Source organism: Malus sylvestris, chromosome 11 (genome assembly GCF_916048215.2).
Source record: "Malus sylvestris chromosome 11, drMalSylv7.2, whole genome shotgun sequence".
Lineage (NCBI taxonomy): Eukaryota > Viridiplantae > Streptophyta > Magnoliopsida > Rosales > Rosaceae > Malus > Malus sylvestris.
The window spans coordinates 3,689,414-3,709,969 of NC_062270.1; the positions used below are offsets into that span (position 1 = coordinate 3,689,414).

The 20,556-nt window shown below is 38.1% G+C and overlaps 3 protein-coding genes and 1 long non-coding RNA gene across 17 annotated transcripts in view; 2 read left to right on the forward strand and 2 right to left on the reverse strand.

Annotated features, from left to right (window-relative positions):
- The window catches only part of LOC126591259 (putative disease resistance RPP13-like protein 1), a 43,540-nt gene that overhangs the window by 10,711 nt on the left and 12,273 nt on the right, over positions 1 to 20,556 (reverse strand). For 10 of the 14 annotated variants that reach the window (XM_050256866.1, XM_050256867.1, XM_050256864.1 and 7 more), the window contains exon 6: positions 15,004 to 16,477. In XM_050256866.1, coding sequence (XP_050112823.1) covers positions 15,004 to 16,330 — 1,327 coding nt within the window. In that variant the 5' untranslated portion in view covers positions 16,331 to 16,477. Of the gene's footprint in view, positions 1 to 11,808; positions 12,099 to 12,182; positions 16,478 to 17,081; positions 17,392 to 20,556 lie in introns of those variants that run through there. The other 4 variants (XM_050256862.1, XM_050256856.1, XR_007612321.1 and 1 more) reach the window with 3 other exon arrangements.
- The window catches only part of LOC126591269 (uncharacterized), an 88,454-nt gene continuing 68,117 nt past the window's right edge, over positions 220 to 20,556 (reverse strand). The window contains exons 17-19 of the mRNA XM_050256911.1: positions 3,040 to 3,152; positions 1,061 to 1,189; positions 220 to 927 (exon numbers count right to left, since the gene is read on the reverse strand). The gene's annotated coding sequence lies outside the window, so the exon portion shown is untranslated. The remainder of the gene's footprint in view (positions 928 to 1,060; positions 1,190 to 3,039; positions 3,153 to 20,556) is intronic.
- LOC126591292 (uncharacterized) lies at positions 8,965 to 10,692 on the forward strand. The gene is made up of 2 exons (XR_007612330.1): positions 8,965 to 9,632; positions 10,253 to 10,692. It is a non-coding gene; the product is annotated as an uncharacterized LOC126591292 (long non-coding RNA).
- LOC126591275 (uncharacterized WD repeat-containing protein C2A9.03-like) overlaps positions 11,086 to 20,556 on the forward strand; it is a 101,194-nt gene continuing 91,723 nt past the window's right edge. The window contains exon 1 of the transcript XR_007612326.1: positions 11,086 to 11,137. The gene's annotated coding sequence lies outside the window, so the exon portion shown is untranslated. The remainder of the gene's footprint in view (positions 11,138 to 20,556) is intronic.

Genomic DNA, 20,556 nt, shown 5'->3' on the forward strand with positions numbered 1-20,556 from the left:
CCACTATGTTGGACTTGTATTTTTCAGCATGCCGTGTTAGTTTGATTCCAACTTTAACCATCACAACGAACAAAGTGTTATCTTCTTCTTTAAATATTTTAAAGGGAAATGTTCTCCTGAAGAATGTGTTGGGAAACAAAAAAATTATTTGTGTTATCGTACAATGAAATTAAACAGATTCTTATCTTACCGTGTGGTCCAGACAAAACATTCCATTCCTTCAACGTGAAATATGAACTTGCTTTATTTATAAAAGTTATCGTAAGATTATAGATACATCCTCGAATTCTTCTTATTCAAGGATGATTATACTAGAAATAAAAAATTCCAATTTCAACGTGTTCCTGAAAAGAAACTCGCTGCTCGAATCACATGCAGGCTCCGGCAGTGCTGTTTGATCCAACATCATATCACATACAGGCTACGGCAGTGCTCCAATACAAACCAGATTATTTTTCACCACATAAGCTTGATTTTGGACTTGTCGGAACTGCTTCTTTGTCATGCACCAAGGGCCGGGGAAGGTGCTCAGCTGCATTATTTTCAGGTAAATTACAGCAAGCAAAACGTGAAACTCTGCCGTAAAACTTACTCCACAAGTCACTCGGAGAAAGCCGGATATCTGATATTGCTCTAAAAGTGTATGGATGACTTGCAACATGAAAATTGTAAAACATAAGGTTATATATAGTCAAAGAAATCTATATGTTCTTCAAACACCCTGTTTTTTTTAAAGATGTTTTGCAATGTCAATGTATGTTCGAGTTGCAAGTCATAATACTTCGATACAGATAGTGACAGAGCTTACATTGCTGATCGTTTTGGCCCCAAACCATGCTGTATCTGCACCATATGGAGGGGGAACGACCGTTATTCCATTAGGCACAGATGGAGGGAGAAGTCCGTGTAATTCCTTCTCTAACCTTCCTGAAAAGAAAAAAAATATTGACAGAGAAAGATTATAAACTTTGTTGGCCCAGAAGATTAGTATGATTCCCAATTCATATTCCATTATTTATAACATTAAGACATGGAAAATTTACTCACAATTGACTGACACCTGCAAGTCCTGGTAAACATGCGGTGCCTCCTGACAAAAGTCTTGAACCAAGCATCGTCTCCTGTTAGCTCTGCCGAAAGGCAATGTTCCATGCAAAGACCAACAGCCTGGTGCAAGCCCATAGTACGCCTATATGAAATATGACATTATAAGTTCCAAATAAAAATTCCCATTGAAATTCTGCATTCCAAAAAATCTAACTTGTAAAATTTGGAGAGAACATGATTAGCAATTTTACAAGACATGCTAGAGATCAGACCTGAAACAACCATAGGCATCAATTTGATGAACACAGCAGAGTCTATACTTGTTTAGGAAATGGGTGCTAGAGAATTTACTGGTTCTCAAAATGGGGAAAGGGAGACCACGAGAGAAAAGCAGAGAGCAATAAATCTAAAAATTTCGAGTGGTGCTTACACTCCTGCAAGCTTTGGCTGGAATAAGATCTCTCCTGTTTGAAACCGCTCTTTTGAAATAGTAAACCAGCCTTGTCCACCAGCTCCAAATGATGCTTGTGTATTTTTTGATAGCTCAGCTTCATAATCCTCAGCAACATAACTTAGGCCATCTCTAACCGAGGGCTGACCAGAGGGCTCGTTTTAGCCTTCTGGCCCTCCAAGATTCCCCAAGATATTAATATTTTAATGAACAGTACATGGCCATATTGGCCTCCGTCTCCAACCGAGGGCCAAAGGGCCAGAGGGCTCGTTTTAGCCCTGTCACAAAAAACCGTCTCCAACCGAGGGCCAAAGGGCCATAGGGCCAAACATAATTTATTATTTAAAAACTACAATTTAAATTCAAATCTAACGGCTAAGTGACGTCAACATGATGTTAGCTAGCCGTTGGTAGCTGACATCATGCTGACGTCAGCTAACCGTTGGATTTGAATTTTTTTTTGCTATAAATAGGGTGGATATTGGGCTATAATTCACACAACTTTAAATTCAATCTATTTCAATTCAATCTCTTGCAATTCAATCTCTTTCAATTCAAGTTTGCAATGAATTCCAACTTTGGATCTTCATAGAATTTAAAAAAAAATTGAAACAAATTTTGTGAAATAGAAGTTATAGGAAAAAAATGGAATTTAAAAAAAAATATGAAACAATTTTTGTAAAATAGAAGTTATAGGAAAAAAAATAGAATTTAAAAAAAAATTGAAACAAATTTTGTAAAATAGAATTGAAAAAAATATGAAACAAAATTTGATTCATATGAAAAGGAAAAAAAAAGGGAAAAAAAAGAAGTTTAAATTCATATAAAAAAGAAGAAGTTAATACAACGGCTACTAGCCGTGATATTAAAAAAAATTCAAACTATTAGTGTCGGTTATAACCGACACTAATAGTAATTAAAAATAAAAATTTTGCTTTTAAATAACTATTGTTGTCGGTTATAACCGACAATATTAAAAAATTCTTCTTTAATGCTGTCGATTATAACCGACAGCAATATGAAAACATTAAAAAAAAAATAGCCAGCCTGGGGCTGGCTGGCTGGCCGAAAGCAGCCAGCCCTCTCCGATCCCGTGGGGCCCTTCCAGATTCCAGAGCCCTCTGGCCTAGCCCTCGGTTGGAGACGGTTTTAGGGCTATTTTCGGCCCTGTGGCCATTTGGATCATTCGGTTAGAGATGACCTTAGTTTCTGAAAAGAAGTCAACCAATAAGACGTGAAATTGAAAATTCTTTCTTTCGTGATTTACCATACTAACGAATACGCATCTTTTTTAAGTTTCCACAATCCAATCCTTCAACCAGTCAAGCATAGGGCCAACTGAACCTCTTACCCCAGGACGTCGAGCTCACTTGGTAACTTCCTATTTATCATTCCACCAATAAATTTCCAAACAACTATGACATGAGAAGAAAGAACAAAAGCTAGAACTAGGAAAAGCCCTCTTTAAACACTATGGCGTTCTACTGGTCACATTAACACTCACGGATAGCATTCTATAACGATAAAAATCCAAGCTATACCTCTTTCACAGTCCGAACAGTGTACAGTGAGTCAAAATTGATATTGTTCTGCTGCAATAGCTCCCTAAGGAACCCTATAAGCTTCAGTGCTCCCAATCCCATAACCTCCACACCTACCTTGCCAGGCCCGGCCCGAACTCAATGCCACCAGAGCAACTGTCCAGAGCTCAAAATTGAAAGGGGCACCAAAAAAGAACCCAAGTAACTAGTTAAAAAAAAGAAGACCAGAGCCCAAATAGGGGCTGGAGGGCAAAGCCCAAGTTTGACAAAAGATGAAAAAAGGGCCCAAGATACCATACCGAAACTAGTATCCCGAATCCCAAACTGAAATTTTTCGGGACGGGAATTTGAAGACTAATCCCAAACCAAATTTTAGGGAATCCCGAAATATTTTCGGGATTTTGGGACAAATCGGGAATCTCAAATTTAAATATGAAATTATGAATTGTTGTTCAAATATATAATTCAAGAACTAGAAATGTCGTTTCATTAACACTACCATTTAATCTAAAACTGGCATGCCTGACTGTTTTTATTAGAGTTAAAATTCAAATTAATTAAACCTTTTTTGCAATCTGTTAAGAGACAAAAGAATCAAGTCTTCTGAAATCATCAGTCATGGCAGCAGCAATAATAAAATCCAAATGAATATCAAACAGAACATGAAAAATATGCAAGGTGTAGGGCATTCCAGGTTGCAGAGCATGAATTAGAAACTACTAGCGTCAATTATAAAAGAATAATATATATATATATATATAATATATATATATATATATAATATATATATATATATGTATAAATATATATATATATATAATAATTAATATTATATATTTTCGGTTTGGTATGGGATTCCCGAAATATTGAGAAGCCAATCCCGAATCCCGTACCGAAATTTCGGGATCGGTTCGAGATAGCATCCCGAAAATTTCGGGAATTTCGGTTTGGGAAATTTTTGGTTTGGGATCGGAATTTTTTCGGCTCGGTTTGGGATTTTTTTCCACCCCTACTTGTTACCCACTTCTCCCACTGTCCTGCCGTCCCAGTCCCACCCTAACTCCCTTTTCTTTTCTCTCAATACTCAATTCCTTAACGGAAGGAAATATTTTAGTCAATGGAAGGGAAGATGATGGAGGTCGAAATCCATGGATTGGTGGGAATATGATTCTTTCAACTGTTTTCACAATGGAAGAACCTGAAAGGAATCTTGGAATGCATCAGAAAGAGAGAAGCATATGTGATATAAAGGTAAAAATAATTGTACCTTATATATAAACAAAATGAAGCTTCAAATGTTGCAGGTGAGAAAGAAGTCCTAGTGATCCAAGTAAATCATATAGTTTAAAACTTTGGGCGGCATAATGGCCGGTTATGATCACAACTATAGATCTGGTTACTCTAATGGCACGGGGGGAGGACCACACACCAATAAATGGAACAAGACAAGCTATGCAGATGATGAGTGCCGCACAATCATCGTTGGTGTTGATGGAACACGAAGACAAGCCATATTAGCCACTATGACTTAAGATAGGCTAAATGGATTAGCAATCTTGTGCATTGAAAAAGATGAGATTGAAGACTTGGAGTATGATGATATTATTGATGATTTTGCCTCAAAAAATGCCAGAAGACAATTTCTTAAAGGTTGAAATTTCAAGGAGCTTTGCTAGGAGTGGTTGTATATGATTGTATAGTGATAGACATAGCAAGAAAACCCCAAAGTATGGAATCAAAGTGACAAGTATATTGAAACAATCTAACAATCATGTGGAATGGAAGTTATATGCAAAAGAACTTCTTGACTGTGACCTGAAATAAACATCTCACCAAAAGGGTGGCTGGCCGGCCTGATGGACATGCGTATTTGCTCCGGCCAAACTTGCAATAGCCAAAGCCCCCTTCCAAGAAATGTAAAGATTTATGTCGGAGCTACATAAACTCAAGGCGTTTGTTTGCCCTCACTAAGTGGAACTGGACTGGACTGGATTAGCTGTTAGTCCAATACCGTGTTTGTTCCATGCTGGAACTAACATTAATGAGACTAAAGGGGACTAGCATGGACAAAACCCTTCACTAAGAGGTCTTAGTGAGACCCCCCAATAACCATGGGACTAGCTAAAACTATCATCTCTCGTCCTCGTCATGCTCAACGACCACTTCCGATAGACTCCTCGTCATCTCCGGTCACCTAGATCATAATAAAATATTAATAATTTATATATTAAATAATATAATATGAGAATTTGTTATTATCCAGCTTCTTAATCCAACACTGCACCAAACGCTTCACTAAGTTAGTCCAGCTTAGTCTAGTCTAAGCCAATCCAGCTTAGTCCTTGAAGCTAGTCCAGTCCAAGATTGTCCGGCGCAACAAACGCCTAGATTTTCTAACAAAACAAAATCATAACTCTACTCATATTATTACGGATGGTAGATAGTAGTGATACTAAAACATTGAATAGCTATTGTTAGCCTTCTTAAACATAAATATTGTTATTACATAAGGAGGCTATAGACACTCACCATCAATGATAACAGAACCAGGAACTTGAACTTATTGACCATAAATACTCATATAGGACAAATGGGGACCCTCACTCGAGAATGTTCTTCAACAAAAATAATATTTGAATAAGCACGGCCATAAAACTCAAAACACAATTCAATGAACAGGCACCAAGCAACATATACATTATTTCGGCATCAAAGAACAAATTCTCTAGACAAGTCCATGGTTTCCTCACCAAAACAATGGCGTACGTTTTCTCCAAGATACTTGAGTAGTTCTTTATTTCAATTAACTAAGATACGTTGTCTCGATTTCAATCATCACAACGAACAAATACAACCAATTAAAATCCCGTTCACGATTCTGACATTTTTTATGTTTGACCACTTGAAAATCACACCTTTACACAATTTTGCCCAAAAAAAAAAAATTCTGCCAGTAAAAAATTCAAACTTTATTACTACTATAATAATATAAACAAAAAAAAAAAATCATTTAATCGATAGACTTTATAACTTATGAATTGAGTTGCTGCCGCCAAATATTGAACTTAAAAAAAAAAAAACGAAATTTCCCAGTGAACTCTCCATCTTTTAACACTAATTTGAATTCATTTATTTATATTAATTGAAAACAAAGTCGTTAAAATTAAATTCCAAAGTGAGATTTTTCAGCTGAGTTGATAAAATTGAAAAAAGAATTAAAAAAAATTAAAATTGAGAAGTGGGAAATGCATGAAATTGAACATCCTCAGGTGGGTTTCCGAGAAAACAGCGGATTCCCAAAATACCCTTATTTTATCTTGATGCGTTTGCATACAATAACATGATCAGAGGATTTATGCTAGAAACATTTTTGCCCCCGTTTCAACTGTTTCTTGTAGGAAAATTTTATTTGAACCTATATAACCTTTGTTTACTCCCTAAATCCGTCATGGTGCCTTGCGGGCAAGCCGAGGATTTGCTCACATACGAGATTGGTGGGTGCGGGCGTGCCACTACTAGATGCCGCTAGTAGACGGGATTTGAATGATTGAGGTTGCGCCTGAGTTTGACTTCGAACCAAGAGATTGTGCCATTTGAGTGGGAGTTACTCAAATTAAGGTTCTTTATTTGCCTTAAAAATAAGGACTTTACTTATATGGAGAGATAGAACAATATGTAAATGACAAGGTTACTTGGAAATATAAATGACAGAGGAAAGTGACTAATATTGCAGATTGCTTGTAATTTATATGACTGGAAATGAGTACATAAAAGCTACAAATCAGATCGATACTACAAGTGAGTAGCAGAGCTAATAAACAAGAAAAGCAAAGGATGCTTGGCTAAAAATAAATGTCTACAAGGAAGCTGATGAGCTAATTTGAGTAGAGTTTTGATTGGTTGTTTTGAGTGTCTGTAATCCTTCTCCATCTGCTTCTTTATATAGAGGTCTGGAAGAGCCCCCTTGCTGAGATCTTTGTACTTGCTCGAAAGAAGCTTGGGCAGCTTGCATTTCATTTGCCAACTTGCATGGAGAAATAATATTAAAAGGGGAACTTGCATTTCCACCATATGCTTTCATCACATGTTTTCCCACTTGTAATAAACTAACATTTAAAAGAAGCAAGTTGGCTTCTTTTACATGCTCCTTGCCCGAAAGCTTGCTGATGCCTTTCCATCTACTTGCAATACATGCATGTATCTTGATTAAACAAAGGCTAGACAAACCTCGACCACCCAAACAAATAGGAGAAACAATATTACAGTGTAAAACTTATCCCACTTGCACAAAATATCTCTCCAGATTAGTCTTCTTGCTCATTAATCCTCCAAATCCCATATTTTACCCAAATTGCCCAAATAAGTAAAAATGGGTATATTTTGAGTGCAAACAACCTTACTCTACATCCAACTTAAATTTAAAATGTGAATTGTCAATTTTACCCTATTATACAATTACCATCAAATGCAAGATAAAATCAGGAATGAAACTAAAATTTATCAATAAATCTAATAATCAATATACCCACTACTGGTTCAAATGACAACAGAGGGCTTGAGTTAATTATTATTACTAGTGTATGTGTATGTATAAAATGATTTTGAGTCCTATAATTCTTGCAGTTTTGAATTACTGTGGCTAAAACCCAAGTGATGCCTAAGAATATGGATTTACAGATTAAAATTTAGATCACCCAATACACCTAATCCTAAAACTGAGGTAAAAACTTGAGATTAAAGCATTTGAAAAATGCTAATGCATTTGTTTATCAAGCGGCAATGGGATAAAAACAATGGGAATGCAATTAAGATAAAGCGCACAAGGATTAAAACCAACTCGATTTCTATTGTAAGAGAAATAAGCATATTGGTTTAACATTTCAATCTCAAATAAGCATAAAAAGACCGTAACATATGAGTTAATTACCTCATCTAATCTAGTTTGCTCACATAACTTTTCTGATTCCAGATTGCTTGTTTGACCGATTCATCAAACATCACTCCATATATTTATGGTCATTACACTCTCAATCAACGAGTTGTGGAAAACAAGTTGTAGAACCTTGATTTTGAGTTTTTATTTTCAAAATGAATGTAAGGATAAATTACATATTAAATTAGGTTTGTAATGGTAGTTTAGGTAGTAAAATTGGGTTTAAAGAGATGCTAATAGTTCAATTAAAAACTAGATGGGTGTAAAAAATAAGTTAGGTGTAAAAAGAGATTATATAGGTTCAAATAAAATTTGAGAGCTGCTAGACCCACCCTTGTCTTATTTTCCCACCCACATTATATTTACACCCACTATAAAAAGTTAAAAAATTAAAATGTTATTTTCTCACCCACTATTATTCCTAAAATAACCCTTATTTATAATTAGAGATCATCTTTTCTCTTAAAAAAGAATATAAACAAATAATATTACTCTCTTCTAAAAGGCAGGAAAAAAAAACCAAGGTCTTCTAGTCTTAAGTCTGATGTAGTTTGGTCGGGATTGAAAATAGAGAAGCTTACTCAAGTAAACCATCCCTCAAGCCGGAACCCTTGGGGTTTTTTTTTTTTGTTTTTTTGTTTTTATTCTTCTGCAAGGAATCCAATAAACTATGAAGCCAAATGATCTCAAATCTCAACTGTAAACTTCCAATTAACAAGATTAGCCATTCTCCCGACAACTCTCTCCTTGAACCCTTTAACCACTCTCTACTGCCACATTCTTTCCTTTTCGACAACGAAAAAAAGTACCAAACTCTCCAGTCAAATGAATCACAAAAGAAATAACCGCGGTGAATTCAAATGAATACTTTAACTAAAAAATCAGGAAGTTAAACCATCTCTCAAGCCCTAACCCCTGGGGGATTTTTTTTGTTGCAAGGAACGCATGTATGTGAGGTTATGCTAGATGATGATGGAGAATGCTTTTTGAAATTTCATGAGGGGAAGGCAGATAGGAGTTGCAGAGAGGTGGGTTCTTATTTGGGCAACCAAAATCCTAGGGATACAACTCTCTTTAGTAATTATTTCACACCCAAACTTTTCTTTTTTCTTTTTTATAAAAAAAAAAAAGTAATGCAAAAGGAGGTAACTAAGGTCCTTATTAGTTATTTTACAAATGAATAAATTTGTAATTAAAAAATGGGTGGGAAGATAAGACATTGGGATGAGAATAACAGCTCTCTTATTTGTTCTTACTTTTCACTTTAGCGGAAACCCCCGATAGATTTTATAGTTCTTTCAATTAATTTGGAAGTTCAAGTTCTTTTTTTTTTTTTTTTACTTGAATTTGATTTGATTTGATTTTTTTTTGTTTTTTTGTGATAGGTTGAGAATGTGAAAGCTTTGCTGGAGGTGGAGGTGAGAAATTTAATTTAATTCATGATTTATTATTGTTTTTTTACTTTATTTTTTGTGGGATTGTACTGCTGGATTTACTTCATTTAGCAGTTTACATGTTTTCTTATATTTTTTTTTATTTCCTTTCTTTTGTTGCAGCCATGTCTGTCGAAGAAGATAGACTGTGGAACATTGTGAGGGCCAATTCCAAAGATTTCAATGCCTGGACTACTTTAATTGAAGAGGCAGAGACGGTTGCAAAGGTACGTTAGCTGGATCTTTGAGTCATTAGATGAATCCTTTGGGCGAGTGTGAATCATCTGAGGTTGCAAAAGATAAGATTTTGGCAGAGAAATTGTTGTTATTTAAATATGAATCATATGAGGTTTCAAAACTGTGAACTTCACTTACCTTCTACATGTTCTTAGATATTTATGTGATAGTCAGCTGCCTTAGCATACCATGGTCTGCTCATGGCTGGGTAAATATCTAACCTTTAGTCAATAAATGCCCTTAGAAGATGGAGGCTAAGTTTTAATACTAATTTTTTTTTTACCAAGAGAATAAATTGATAGTAGTACCAATTGGAAAATGAAATAATAGTGGTAGTAATAATAGTGGTGAGACAGTGAGGAAAGGAGGATTTCCAAACTGGTAACTCAGTATGCCCCTTTATATTATGGAAATGGTAATATGCGATAAATTCTGTGGTTACTCAATGATATTGTTGTTCTTATAAGTGAAATTTTTACTTGGTGTTTGCATTCAAATTGGTGTTTGCCACAACTCTTGCTGTCGGAATTTACTAACTATTTGAATATGCTTCATACATTTACTTAGCAGTTCTTTTTGAACTAACAAATTACTCTACTTTTATATGCAGGATAACATATTGAAAATTCGGAAAGTTTATGATGCTTTTTTAGCAGAGTTTCCTTTGCGTTAAGGTTATTGGAAAAAGTATGTGGATCATGAGGCACGTCTAGGTTGTATCGATAAAGTTGTGGAGGTCTATGAACGAGCAGTTGAAGGTGTTACCTGTTACCTATTCAGTTGATATCTGGTTGCATTACTGCATTTTTGCCAATAAGCACATATGGAAATCTAGACACTGTAAGAAGGTAATAGATTTTCATTTATGCATTGTTCGTGCTGGTCTTTGCTTTGATAGTTCATGGTTGCGTGGTTTCTCAGTTGCAACATACTGGTGCTCTTGCTTCCTAATTAACGTCATTTCAGTATGATTGCAACAATGGTTCCTCACATGTATTTCTGGAAAGGTTTGATGGGAATGCACTTTTGAAAAGCTTTTCTGATGTGAAATCCCATGGTTTTGAGGCTACAGTACGAGTGTAGCTTTGTTTTTTTTTTTTTCTTTCTTGTTTTTGTTTTAAACGATCTACTTCCATTTTTTGACCTCAAATATATGTTCTACCTTATCACAAAGACCTGCATCTTAGTAAATTTAAGAGGAAAATTGTTTTAATTAACTTATGCTAAAAAATGAAACAACGATTGACATATGCTGAACTATGAAGTTATTTATTTGATATTTGTAGAGAAGTGGGCTTAATTTGAAAGAGTTTTATAGAAAGGAGAATATGGGGTGCCGGGTGGCTGGAAGAGGCAGAAGAGCTCATCATGTCAATGCCAGAAAAATCTAATTCAGTAATATGGGGTGCGTTACTTGGCGCTTGTCGGACACATGGTGACCTGAGGGGAGGGAACCTTGCGTTCAAGCACTTTACTGAACTGGAACCAATGTCTAGTTACAGATACAAACTAGCAGGGATTATGTTTGCCAACGCTGGAGAAAGGAAGTGCAACTAAAATTCGGAAACTCATTGGAGAAAATGAATTGGAGACTACTCGTGGGATGAGTTTCATCAAAATAAGTGGCGCCGTCCATGAGTTTGTAGTGGGGACTATTCATCATAGCAGGCACAAAGAAATCTACATGTGGAACAGGGGTCATAGATTGTTGGTGATTGATGAAACTGAAATTGGAACACCATTCTTTACGTTGGAAGATCGCAAAACCACAAGAAATGGCAATCCTCTCATGGACATGCAATACTCTTGATGTCACATCCCAACCCGGGGTCCACCACATCCCGGGCACACTCCACCGCCGTAGCACGATATTGTCCGCTTTGAGCCCCGACCACACCCTCACGGTTTTGTTTTTGAGAACTCACACGAGAACTTCCCAGTGGGTCACCCATCATGGGAGTGCTCTCGTGCGCTACTCACTTAACTTCCGCGTTCCAATGAACTCCGAAGCCAGTGAGCTCTCAAAATGCCTCGTGCTAGGTAGGGATGAGAATATACATATAAAGATCACTCCCTTGAGCAATGTGGGATCTTACACTTGATACGTAGGGGGGATTTTAAATTGATAAGAGTATTTATCACTGCAACTAAGGTTTGGAGAAAGACTCGTAAAATATTCGATTCATTCATCGTCGTGGCATAGAAGATAGCTGTATATATTCACAATTTATTGAAAGATTGGGTATTCTTACATAACCACAGATGTAAATAGATAATATGCAATGATAAATGTATTTCCAGTTTCAGCATGTTCCTCTCTCTACTCCCTGTGGCAGGAGATTATCAGAAAGTTACTTACCCATAGTGTTTGCATAAGCTCGATTATGTATGTGTGCCGGAACTGATTCATGTGCCACGTACGCACTAAGGCACCAGGGACCAGGTCGCTCGATCAGCTGCAAGGAGAAAGCTCGATATGATCGGCTAATGTTGAAAGAGTGTATGGAAAACTTGCAACATGAAAGTTGTAAATGGATTACATGTCGGGTTTTTAGCTTGATGTTGTTTGAAACTGGAAGTACCTGGGTCTTCAGAAATCTATTTTTAGGAAAGGAATGTGGGATATTTTGGGCCAGTATCGTCCTTTTCCAGGTTGAAATCTCTCTTGTAGTAGAGGACACCGGTCGATCCGAAGTTTCCCAAGTGAAAGAGGCAAGCCTTCCTCTGGAATGGATGCGAGCTTTGGACAATCAAATAGTTGCAGCGTCTGAAGAGAGGTGAGGAATTGAATGCCATTGCCGAGTTTCTTCAGATATGGGAAGCCATCAATTATGAGTTCAGTGAGAGAATTGGGGAGCAGCATCTCCTCCTTCCCATCAGGTGGAAATGACAACACATCTGGATCTTCACTTTTGATCGACAAATATTTGAGAGACGTGAGTTTGTCCAACCCCCACTCCGATTCCCAGAGCTGCTTACAACTCTTGGTTCCATAAATTACAAGTGATGTGAGGTTGGGAGGAAAGGAAGTCAAACCTTCCATGTAGCCAATCTCCAATTCCTTAAGAGACGTGAGATTGCGAATGTCTTCCTGTGACAGCTCCAATGTTCCGCAGTCCCTAACAATAAAAGCTTGAAGATTGGTGAGGTGGCATAGGCCCTCCGGTAAGGATTTCAAATTTTGACACCTGGCAATGTTAATATATTCAAGACAATTATTAGTATTGTCGTGGAAGAACCGGTCTGATGCTATTAACTCTAGCCCTTCACAATTCCATATTTGAAGGTGTTTAAGCGCCCTGTAAAGCTGGCCTCCCAATGATAACGATGTCAGAGATGGACAAAGAGATATCCACAAGTGCTCAAGAGAAACAGAAAAAGAAGATGAACAAGAAACAACGAGCTCATTCTCCTCCTCCACTAATGATTTCAAACTTCCACACCTCCATATCTCTATTCTTTTCAGATTTTGGGGAATCTGATATTTTGCAATATACATCAGAGAGTCACAATTCCTAATCTCCAAGACTTTAAGAGAAGGTGGCAGGCCAACATCTGGAAAAGAAACTAGACTTGAACATTGCCGTATGTAAAGCTCTTGAAGAGACGACAACTGACTCAACCCCTTCGGCAGCTTCGAAAGACTTCTACAATAGTTTATTTCCAGATATTCAAGCTTACAAGCTAATATTGGAACCTGCAGCAACGCCTCCAATTCTTTTCCGAGATCTTCAACAAGGGCAGAGTTGCCTTCAATAACCAAACGAACAAGAGAAATCAGTTGTGGGAAACATCCGTCCTCATTTTTCAATGAAGACGTCAGCTCCTCACAACCACTAATGTTCAACTTCTTAATCTTGCTTAATGCTTTCGTAAGTCCCCTTGCTTGCAACCGCGGCTCCAAAATGTTTGAAAGACACAAGGTGTCTAAAAACTTAAAGTCAACCTCAGCGGTAGTATGCACTAGCGCTTTGCCACCATCGATGCTTAGTTCACTCACGTGTTCATAATTGTCAATCTCAACCACCAATTCCTTGCATCTAGCAATCTCAAGCTTTGCTAACGAATTAAGTTTCTTCGGCAACTCACCCTCCAGTTTAGGGCACTCTTTGATTGAAAGCACTTTTAAGCTAGGGAAAATACCACCTCCCTTATCGTGATCAAAAGGCAGCCATTTCTCCCAATGCTCCATCTCCAAAAACTCAAGAATCTCTAATACTCGAAAAGGCAAGCTACCCTCTCCGTAGAATTCGGGACCAACGATTTCCACAGAAGTCATTCTCGTGATATGAAGTTCTTTAAGGTAAGGAAACTGTCCAACTGGTGGCAAGAGATGACAATTTCTACAATTGTATAAGCTTACACACACCATTTTAGAGAACAGAGGATCTCCAATCCACGATGAAAATTTCAATCCAGCATAACCCATAATAGTGAGCTCTTTGAGATTTTTAGGAGGTTGTAACATGTCAAGCACACCCAACTCCATTTCCCTCGATCCGCTCAAATTAGACCATTCCAGCTTCAATGAATCAAGCCTCTCCTTGTCTATTAACTTAGCCCCACTAGCATCCTTAGCATCAACCGCATTCTCCAATCTTGAGAGGTGCAATGTCCCTTGAAGATGTGATAGGGACCCTATCTCTCTTATCCCAGACTGATCACTACCTTTGCCTACCACAAAATATGACAAGGATTGCAGATTCGTCAATCGACCTAAATGCGGAGGCATTCCTTCCAATCCACGAAAACTGTTGAGATGCCGCAAACTAATTAGATTACTCATGTTTGCGGGCAAAGCCTTCAATTGAAAACAACCTTCTAATAACAATGTTTGCAGATTGCAAAGAGTGGTTGTTGATGGAGGCAAACTCGTTATGTCTGTGTAAGAAAGGTCCAGATACCGTAGATTCCACAATTTACCAATTGAATTGGGCAACTTAGTTATTCCATAACCATTCAAAGAAAGCACTCGTAAGATTCGCAGTTCTGGCAATAGGTCAAATGTAACCCAACGAGTTAGATAGTTCTTATCAAATTCTGAAGACCGAAATGACATGAATGTCCTCAAATGTTTAACTCTGGATATGGCCTCAAATTTTTTAACCCCATCCAAGTAACCACTGACATAAGACATATGACGAGCCATTGGATGCAAGTCAATATTTCCCTTGTCCTCCAATGAAAAACATATTTCACCTGCAGCCCACCGCGCCAACTCACCAACAAGGTCATGCATTACATACTTATCATTGCTTTTGCTTGCCTTTTGAAATAATGACCTGGACAATAGCTCTTGAAAATAGTCACTGCCTACTTCTTCCAGTTGTTTCTTGTCCTCTACTCTTTGTTGAATCAGACCTTCTGCCATCCACAGAAGGATCAACTGTTTCTCCCTAAACTCATAGTCATTTGGAAGTAGAGAACAATAGGCGAAGCACCGTTTCAAACTCGAAGGGAGATGGTGATAGCTCAATTTTAATACTGGGAGAATGCCACTATTGTCTGATAGACTCCACATCTTATTGTTTAAGATTGCCTCCCATTCTTCTACCTGTTTACAACGTAGAAGACCTCCAAGAGTCCTTGCAACCAATGGCAATCCGCGGCATTTTGCAACAATTTTCTCCTTTATCAACTCAAAATTTTGCAGCCTTTTGGTAATGTCCAAGAGGGAATGCTGCTTAAAGACTTCCCAACATTGATCATCTGATATGCCACCCAATCGATAAATAGTGGATCCCATCATGTTTGCAACATTTGTATCACGTGTTGTCACAACTATCTTACTTCCTGGTGCTCCAACACGAAAGGGGGACTGCAATTTTATCCACAAATCATAGACACATGTGTTCCAAACATCGTCTAGAACAATTAGAAACTTTTTTCCTGCTAGCTCATTCCTCAAACTTTCTTGAACCTGGTTGAATTCCTTGAACTCCTTTGCAAGACCAGATGTGGCGGCCTCAAGAATTGCCTTTGTCACTCTTTCAAGATTGAAGTCATCCGACACAGATACCCATACTTTTTTGTTAAACTCTTTCACCGCGTCATCATCATAAACATGTCTTGCAAGTGTTGTCTTTCCCACTCCAGGCATACCGACAATGGCAACTACATGAAAGTTAACAGCACGTAGTGCTTCTTTCAACAAGAAGTCAATAATCTTCGTCTTGTCTGTATCCCTTCCAATCATAGGTCCTTCTGGTAAGTGGGAACTTGGTGGCACGTGCCATGCCTTAACAGATGGTGTCCCCTCATTTAAACCAAGTTGGTTCTTCTGTTCCAATATCTCATGTAACCGATCAGTAATCTTCTTTATTTCTGAGATCAAGTTACGGTTAAATTTAACATCAGCAAACAATCCCCATACCTTGCTTGTGGTAGCACCATGTTTCTCTTTTATTTGGCGCTGCAACATCTCGGTTGAAAACCTGTCCAATATGTCTTCCACATTATAAGCCAAGTTTCTGAGATCATCCAACCACAATTTTACTGCTTGGCTCGTCAATTGCTTTTCCTCCGCGTCATTCAGCACTGCTCGAATAGTAGACAACATTGAATTCCATTTCTCCAGCTCTTTGCCAATGCCAAGTAGGCGTCTAAAGTAGCTCAGCGTCTCACGAGATGCTAACCTTTCAAGTAACACTTGAAGTAATCTGGAGATAAAGGCCTCTCCCAGTGACATGGCTTATAAGAACTTTAGGATAGTGTATATTAACAGCTTCTTCTCGAGAAGGGAAGGTATTAAGATTGAAAGAGTGAAGTGAAGCAACCAATCCAAGAACAAGTAAGCAAATGTTACAGGGAAGCTTGTGCAATGTCAACCATCGAACTGCAAAAAGTGAAACTCGTTAAGAAAAAGTTACAAAAATAAGCTCAGAGATATGTCCTGATCATAGTAAACGAATTGTCTCAGGATTGTTTGAGTCAAATGTGCTTTTGTTTTTGCACATAAATTTGTAACACTTTCTTCTACCAAAAATAAGAGCGAGCTATTCCAATTACCAACTTCCATTGAAATCATAACAAGATGGTTTCCGCAAACATGTTTCGTTATACAGAGTTAGGTTTGGGGGACACCCATGTTTTTAAACGCACTTTGTAAAGCCTGTTATGATTTTACTCGTTGGTATGAGAGTCCTATTTTGTTTAGGATTGTATTAGAATTTTTTTTTTTTTTTTTTTGTCAAAGGGTAAACTTTATTAAATTCTAATAGTAACATTTACATCTTCAGCCAAAATATTAAATAAAAAATGGGGACCAATAGCATCCTAATGGAAAACACCTCCATGTGAGGTTACATACGAGGCAACAACGTGAGCAGCATCATTTCCATGCCGTTTGACAAACGTAAACCTCACCATTCCTAATTGAGATACTAAGAACCTAATATCATGAAGAAAACATTCCAAAATAGCATTAATCGCATACTCACCGTTAACCATTCAGATGATCATCTGAGAATCTGACTCAACCTCCACCTACGTGCACCCTAACTCAATACATACTTGTAATGCCGCGCGAATTGCAGCTGCTTCTGCCATCACAGGAGTATTAAAGAACAGCCCACATTCCCCACCAGTTGCTTGCAACAATCCAGCAAAGTCCCTCAATACTCATCCATAGCCACCTTTGCAAGTCTTCCCACACCAAGCCCCATCACAATTAATCTTTAACACCCCGAAAGCTGGTCTCTTCCATCGTACCTGTTGTCCCGCAAAGCTTGTAACCCCCCCCCCCAGCTGCTGTTAAAGATCAACACCAGCCCATTAAGTTCAGTCGGTACAAAGGAACTAGATTGGTCTAGTTCAAACATGCATGGTTTTCTCTAGAAGATTCTATAATGAGAATATGCTAGAAAACTCTAGCAAAGAAGGTTGTTCCTTAAGTTGGTGGAAGATTCTAGAAGAATGGTGAGGTTTCCACCAACATGCAAGATTAGTGTAGATAATTCTAGCTTGGGAAGTTAGTAGAATTATCTAGATAACTCTAACATGATGTTTCCATGCTTCTCCAAGGTTCCATCCATGCCTATAAAAGGAGAAGGCATCCACACCATTTGTATCAACCAAGTAATCAATCAAGCAAGCAAGCAAGCAACCAAGTGAGAAGCAAGAATAGTCTTGTAGGAGTGTGAGTGATGAGTTTGTCTCTAGAAAGTGAGTGAGTGTCATTGCTTCTAAAGTTGTGTCCTTGTGAGTGTTGTAATATTTTGTGAGTGTAATACAAGTAATTTGTTTACTTGTTTTGTCTCTCCAACACTTGTATTAGAGTTGTGTACTCTAAGTTCTTCCCAACAGCTGCAGCTTCACCAATGACAGCGTTCTTCACGCATTGGCATGCACGAAATTCTAATACTTACTGCCTAACTAAATTAATCATCTCCATGGGATTGGCCGACACACCTTTAAAGACCATGTCATTGCGGCACTTCCAGATTCTCCACATAAGATAAACACATTCCTGCATTAATTCCTCTTGCCTATCAGTGTCATGGAACCGATCACACAGTTTTAGTCAGTACTCTCGGAAATCCCGTCCTTCCAAAGCCATAATGAGCAGCAGTACCACATCACCCGACTGAACTCACATTCAAAGAACAAATGGTGCTCCGTCTCCTCCGCTACTCCACACATCACACACATACCGTCCACCTGCATTCGGCGCCGAATGAGATTAACTCTCCCAGCTAACGAATCATTGCAACAACGCCAGATAAAGAACTTCAACTTATTCGGCACCACCAGCCTCTACCAATCAGCCACATCCTGGCGACTACTCCCTCCCCGTACCCTGCCTACCAAACTCACCATTTTCTTGTATCTCCATGGAAACTCCATATCTCGTACGCACCGTGTATTCTCCATTCTTAGCATAATGCCATATAACTCTATCCTCACACTCCGCTAAACTTACTGGCATCCCAAGTATAAGCTTACCCTACTCCTCATCAAAACATCGTTGAATCAACTCACCCTTCCACGCTCCCCCCTTTGGGGCAATCAAATCATTCACCACCACGGGCATATCAATGTGCTTCGATCTTACTTTATAAGTATGAGGCCTTGGAAGCCAAGGGTCCTTGGTGATACGAATACGCCTTCCATCACCAACCCACCAACTTATACCTCTCTCCAAAATCCTTCATCCCTGAATGATCCCCTTCCATCCCCAGGAAAAGCGTCTCCCTAGTTGAATATCAGAGTGCACAACGAACAAGATTAACAAATAATAAGAATATTATTAAACAAACTGAGAATGCCGAAACGGCTACAAAACCCTAAGAGACTACATTGTGACTAACTTGTTCTTAAACTAAATTACAAGCTCTATTTATAGAGCAATAAACCTAAGAAACCCTAATGCTTAAATGCCAAAAATACCCTACTACAAAATCAAATCAAATCTTAATTAATTTCCTAATTAAACCTAATAAATTCCAACACCTCCCGTCAAACTCATGGCGGTACACGACATGAGTTTGCCAACAAGCAGATGTGGATGCAAGCCTCCAAATTCCGAAGCCGATGCCGATGCTGATTTCCGATGCCAATTTCAATACGAAATTCCATCGGTGCAAGTGCAAGATTCCAATGCCAGTGCAAGATTTCCATGCCAGTGCAAGATTCCAATGCCAGTACCAGTGCAAATGTCGATGTCGATGCCTAACAAACAAACAAAAAATCCAACCAAATATTTTTTTTCTTCCTTCTTTCTTCCTTTTTTTCCTTCTGTGCGATTCCTTCCTCTTTTTTTTTACCTTCTGTGCGAACCAACGTGCGACCCAACATCACCAACCTCCTTCCTTTTTTTTCTTCTGTGCGAACCAACATCACCAGCCTCCTTTTTTTATTTTTTATTTTTTATTTTAATTTTTTTCCCTTTCTTGAAGACTACCAAGGACAAACTGAAAACCGAACCAGAAAACGTAAAAAATCTACGGACAAGACTAACACAATTTGACGGTCAATACCGAAATCCAAAGACAAAGAACATAAACAGAAATGCAAAGACAAAACGAACAAAAAACAGAGTGACCAAGAACAAAGGACACAGACCAAAGCGGAAGCGAAAGCCTAAACGAGACCCAAACTAAACCAAAAAACAAAAAGCGACAAAACAAATTGATACCAACAAGAACGGATTGAACCATAAGGATCGAACCCGCTCTGATACCAAGTTGAATATCAGAGTGCGCAACGAACAAGATTAACAAATAATAAGAATATTATTAAACAAACTGAGAAAGCCGAAACGGCTACAAAACCCTAAGAGACTACATTGTGACTAACTTGTTCTCAAACTAAATTACAAGCTCTATTTATAGAGCAATAAACCTAAGAAACCCTAATGCTTAAATGCCAAAAATATCCTACTACAAAATCAAATCAAATCTTAATTAATTTCCTAATTAAACCTAATAAATTCCAACATCCCTAACTTAGCCTCCATAAACGACCAATCCGAAAAATATTTTTCTTCAAGAATTTTGCCTAGCAACGTATCCAGATTATGTAAAAGCCTCCACCCAATCTTCGGAAACTGTTTCTTATAGTGTGCTAATCAATGGTGCATCAACTGGGTTCATTCAACCACATAGAGGGTTGCGGCAAGGAGACCCTATGTCAACGTTTTTGTTCTTGATTTGTGCCAATGGGTTCTCGGCATTGCTTCAACGTAAGGAGAAGCGGGGTTCATTACATGGGGTTTGTGTGGTACCTGGTGGGTTGTCAGTATCTCATTTATTCTTTGCTGATGATGCTGTAGTTTTCTGTAAGGCGGAGGAGACAGAGGTTCGGGAGGTTATGGAGGTGTTACAGTGTTATGCAGAAGCTTCCAGACAAGTGATTAATAGGGAGAAGAGTTCCTTGTATTTTGGGGCTAATTATGTGCGGCGAAGACGGAAGAAG